The following is a 5,193-nucleotide window of genomic DNA, read 5'->3' on the forward strand; positions in this document are numbered from 1 at the left end:
TGGCTTAAAAAAAAAAAAAAAACAAAAAAAACCAAACTTAAATACATATTAAAAAAGGGTTTTTCCTAAGGCAGGCTGGAGGAGAGGCAGAGAGGAGTGGGCAGCTTTCCTTCCCCTCCGACTTTGGGCTGCTGTGAAGCGGCCGGCATTTCTGCTGCGCTCCCCGAGCAGTGCAATTATTTGATCTGCAGATGTAAGAGGAATTTATTGTAACAACAAATATAGTGATGTCAAAACCCAACCTTGGATTAAAGCCGGCAGCCAAAGGGGAAGTGTATTAATTTCAAACAGCATCAGAGGCCAGTGCCTATTAGGACGAGCTATTCTTCAGACCCCCCCATCAGAATTAATCATTGGGAGTTAATTTGAAGCTCAGACAAGTTGCTGTTAATTTAGTGCAGGGAGGACGGGATGGAATAAAAAGCTGAGGTGCTGGCCGGGCCTCCTGGGTCTCATTAATCAGCGAGCTGAGACGGCCTGGCTTGATTACAATTTGCAAAAAAATTCATTAGAGCCTGGGCGATTGACAATTTTTCTCTCTGCCTGTGATCTGACTCATTAGGCAGCCAAATGAAAGCCATGATGATGGTGATGATGACAGCTATCAACCCCCTCGCTTGTTTATCTCCTTCTCCTCCGGGCCGGGGCCCGGGGCTCCCCCCTCCAGCCCCAAAGCCCCATTCCTGGGGGGGTGATGGGGGACCCCAACCCGCGGAGCAAATAACTTTCCTGTGCCTGGGGCAGATGCTGGCTTGTAGAGGGAGGGCTGCCCCGGCGGGGGGGGACGACACCAGCTGCTCCCCCCCCCCAAAATACAGCACACACACCGAGGAGGGGGGGGTACAGCCGGGCTGCCGCTCGCCCGAGCCGGCTCCGGGTTGTTGTGCTTTCCAAGCAGCATCCCCCTTTGCACCAAAACCGAACCAAAATAAATTAAAGGAGAAAAAAAAAAAAAAAAAAGTGCTCCGAAGAGGAGCACCGCTGGGAAGCTCGGGGGGTGCACCCCACGCGTGTCCCGGCTCCGCACTCCCTCCCACACAGAAAAGAAACCAAAAATGATTATGATTATTATTAATAATAATCATAATTTTTTTTTAACGAGCTAAAGGAGCGGGCGGCTGCCGAAAAGGCTGGAATTACCCGTGGGTTCCCGCTAGTCCCCGCGCGTCCGCGGCTGCCCGTGGGGCCGGCAGCAGCAGGCAGCGGCGGGCAGCGCTGCTGCCCGGGGCCGGTTCGTTTCAGTGAACGGCTGGTGAGATAGGGGAGCAGGGACACCCCCGCTACCCCCCCCCAAAACACCCCCCACACCGCCCCCCGGAGCCAGCTCCCTCCGAATTCAGCGTTACATAATAATCATAATAATAATAATAATAATAATAATAATAATAGAAGATGAAGTGCAAGGATGTGACCACCGCCAAGCCTTGATTTACTCACCGGAGCCTGCCTCGGGAACGAATCGCTCCCTTGAATGACCCCCCCCCGTTTAATTTTAATAGACACCCCCCCCCTTCCCGCACTCCGTTTTCCTCGGGAAATTAACGCTTTTTAATTCCAAATAGGCGCCGCCGCCAATGGTACGGTTTCACCGGCACGGATGCCGCCGGGTTGCGTAAAATGGTGAGGGAAAAAAAAAAAGGAGGGGGGGGTGAAAAGGATGGGACACACACACACACACGGACGCGGGACCCTCCGGCCCCGACCCCCACCCCCGAGCCCCCCGGCACAACGGCGTTGTGCCGCAACGAGAGCGGCCGCGGGGCTGGGGGGAGAGCGGCTGCACCCCCCAAAATAGGGGGCTGGGAGCCCACCGGTTACCGGGGGGGGTGTGATGGTGTGAGGGGTGCCCCCCCTCCGTCGAGGCCACACACGTTTACTCGCACAAAAAGCCTTTTTCTAGCCTTTCCAACCCGCTCCCCCAAAATTAAAAAAAAAAAAAAAAAAAAAAAGGAAACTTTCTGCCCGTCTCCCCCCCTCCCCGACAATAAATGTGGCTTCGCAAAAAAGGCGAGAGCAGCATCGCTCCACTCCGGCAGCACAGGAGGGGAAAAGAAAATCAGCTCAACGCCAAATTCTGGACAGAACAGCCGGGGGATGGAGGGCTTTTTTTTTTTTTTTTTCTTTTTGTCTTTTTTGTTTCTTTGTCGGTTTTTATTCACAAGACTTAGTTTGCTTTTAAATTTCATAACTTATAAAGAAATAAGCTACATTGAAATAAATTAAACACAATAGAGAAGATCGTGCTTTTTTTTTTTTTCCTCCCCTCTCTCTTTTAAACATGGCTTGGTAGAATAGGCAAACCAAATTGACAGAAAGCCAGGCAAAAAATATATTTAAAAAAATCGTCCCCCAGTGCCTGCCACTCAGCCATCGGAAATAAAATCAAACAATAAAAAAGGCATGAAATGAAACTCTTAGTTTTCTTTTGTTTTTTTTTGTTCTCTCGTCTTTTTACCTTTTGCCCCCGATAAGAAACAAACCCCCAAAGATGGCTAAAGGCGCACTGCGGGTTTTGCTGGGGGTGTCTCTGCCAGTGAAGGGGGGGGACAACGGCAAATCGCTGCTGGATCCGGCGCCGACACTGTACCGTATCTGTGGTCCCCATCGCAGCCAAGACAGCGGGAGTATGTACAAAGCGGGGCAGCGTAATAATAAATATCTGTGTGTGTCTCTTCCAGGGTTTGATATTCCTGCTCCGAACCATAACAGTTTCCGAGCCTCTTTCCTTCGCAGACTCTCGCTTGACTCGGTAAGTGGAAAGTTTCGCTTTAAAGTTCGCTCGTGGCGGGGATTTGCCATGCGCTCGCGCGGGAATTCTTGTTGGGCTGTTGTTCGCTTTAGGGGTTTTTTGCATCTTTTTCTTTTCTTTTTTCTTTTTTTTTTTTTCGGGTGGGTTGCTTTTAAACCCCGATTTGGAAACTTTTCCCTCAAAAACTTGTGGTTCTGAGCTGTAGGGGAGAGAGATCAGGGCCGGGCTTGCTCCAGCTGCTGATGCTGACTCCTGATCGCAAACCTGCTGACGTGCACCGGGATGGGTACCACGATCTTAGGGTTTCGGGAGGGCTCCCCTGTCTTGGAGTTGGCATTGCCCGCCTTGACCCGTTTCCATTTAGCCCGTCTGTTCTGGAACCAGATTTTCACCTGCACCTCGCTGAGTTTGAGGGCGTGAGCGATCTGGGACCTCTCCGTCAGGGACAGGTACTTTTTGCAGTGAAACTCCTTTTCCAGCTCCAGCAGCTGCTCGCTGGTGAAGGCTGTTCGCCTCCGCCGGTTTTTGCCCGTGGACGTGGTGTTGGTGGAATTGGGGGGGTTTTGGGGGTTCTCCTCCAGCGCGTTGCCAGAGTCCTCTTCCTTGTGAGCCGCCTGGCCGGGGATGTTGTCGTCCGAGCTATAGTCTAGATCGCTGTCCATGGAGAAACTTTCCTCCTTGCCTTTCGCGTCCTCTTCTGCTTTGGGGTCCTCCTTCCCCTGGCCCCGGAGAGCCCCGGCTGGAAGCGAAGCGGAGGCCTTTCGTTAGCGTTTGGTACCCGGCGGCCTCCGGCCACCGCTCCCCCCCTCCGCCCCCGGCCCACAGGTCCCTCACCCGAAAACTGTTGGCTTTGGGGGTTTTAGCGGGGGGGGGGGGGGGTGTCTTTTTTTTTCGCGTGGCTTTCGCTCGGGCTCGATTCGTTATTCTTTTCCTCCAGCGGCGGGGGCTCGACGCCTCCCTCCTCCCTTCTCCTCGGCCGGCCTCGGGACCCCCGGGGGCCAACCCTGCCTCCTCCCAGGGGGTCCCCCGTCCCCGGGGCCGCCCCTTCCCGCCGACCCCTTCCAGCCCGCCCCGGCGGAGGGGGGCGGGGGGCGGGCGACGCGCGGAGCGGGCGGCGGGACCCCGCTCCCCCCGGCCCCCCCCCGCTCCCCCCGCCGGCGCCGGCGCTCACTCACCGAGGGAGGCCTGGACGGCGTCGGCGGCGGGGAAGGGCAGGAGGGCTCCGTCCTTCCCCAGGAAGGCTTTGCCATCGTCGCCGCCGCCGTCCGGGGGTATCCCCTCGGCTTTATCGAAGTTCCCCGGGGCTGCGAACTTCCTGGCGGCCTCCTGGTGCTGGGGGGAGGCGGGGAAGGTGCCGGGCAGCGTGGCCATGAGGGTGGAGGTGAGGGCCATGCCCTGAGCCAGGCTGGAGCAGAAACCCGTGGGCAGGCTGGGGAGCTGGTGGTGGTGGGGATGCGCGGGGGGCAGCGCCGGTTGCAGGGCGCCCTGCGGTAGCGCCGGGGGCGGCGGGGGGGGCGGCGGCAGCACCACGGGTCGGTAGGGCATGAACATGGGGTAGCCGGTGTAGACGAAGTGGCCGGGGGCGGGCGGCGGGGGGCTGCCGATGAGCGAGTCGATGCTGAAGGCCGTGCTGCTTCCCAGCGGGCGCTGCATCATCATCAGCGAGGGCTGGAAAGCCGCGCTCATGCCGGAGCGGCGGCGGCAGCGACCACCTTCCTCCTCCTCCTCTTCTTCCTCCTCCTCCTCCTCCTCCTCCTCCTCCTCAGAGCCGGGGCGCAGCGCCCAAGCGTGGGGCAGAGCCGGGGCGGAGCGGGGCCGCGGCCCGCCGCCGCCGCCCGCACATCGGGGCTGGCCCCCCGCCCGCCGCCGCCGTCCGCCCCCGCGGAGCCCGCCCGCCGCCGCCGCCGCTCTGCCCGCCCGCGCTCCCCCGCGCCCATTCACATTTTGCCCGGCTGGGAACCCGGCCCGCCCCACGTGGCCTCCGCTGCCGCTTCCCATTGGGCGGGAGGGCGGAGGGGCGGGGACGAGAGGTGAGACCACGCCCCTAGCACCTCCTCCCTCTCGCCCTCTCTCTCGCTCTCTCTCCCCCCCCTCCGGTGTTCCCCGTCCAGCACCGCCCGACGGGGCGGCCCACGCGTGAGCACCCACTCTCACCCACCCCCACCCCCACGCGGGTCGCCCCGCCGGGGACCCACGCCGCCCTCGGGGACCTCCGTGGGCTCCCCAGGGCGTGTGACAGCCCCCATCAGACACACCAATTTGGTGCCTCCAAAGCGCTGAATCCTCCCTTTTAAAAAAAAAAAAAATGTCCACTATTTTATTCACGCTTTTCTCCCCCCCCCCCCTTTTTTTTTTTGGTGAAAAGCCCCCAAATAGGCTCCATGTGGTTCTGGGTAAAGTCAGCCCCTGGCTTGGCTTTGAAATTGCTTCTGCAATTATGTAAA

At 58.4% G+C, this 5,193-nt stretch overlaps 1 protein-coding gene across 1 annotated transcript; it reads right to left on the reverse strand.

The window, feature by feature from the left end:
* Nucleotides 1–2,855: 2,855 nt before the first annotated feature.
* GBX2 (gastrulation brain homeobox 2) lies at nt 2,856–4,635 on the reverse strand. The gene is made up of 2 exons (XM_052793552.1): nt 3,925–4,635; nt 2,856–3,488 (listed from the first exon to the last, which is right to left on the reverse strand). Exons 1-2 carry the CDS (start codon nt 4,433–4,435, stop codon nt 2,965–2,967), a joined length of 1,035 nt encoding a protein of 344 aa, XP_052649512.1. The 5' UTR covers nt 4,436–4,635; the 3' UTR covers nt 2,856–2,964.
* Between the last annotated feature and the right edge of the window lie 558 nt (nt 4,636–5,193).

This window comes from Harpia harpyja, chromosome 7 (assembly GCF_026419915.1).
Source record: "Harpia harpyja isolate bHarHar1 chromosome 7, bHarHar1 primary haplotype, whole genome shotgun sequence".
NCBI lineage: Eukaryota > Metazoa > Chordata > Aves > Accipitriformes > Accipitridae > Harpia > Harpia harpyja.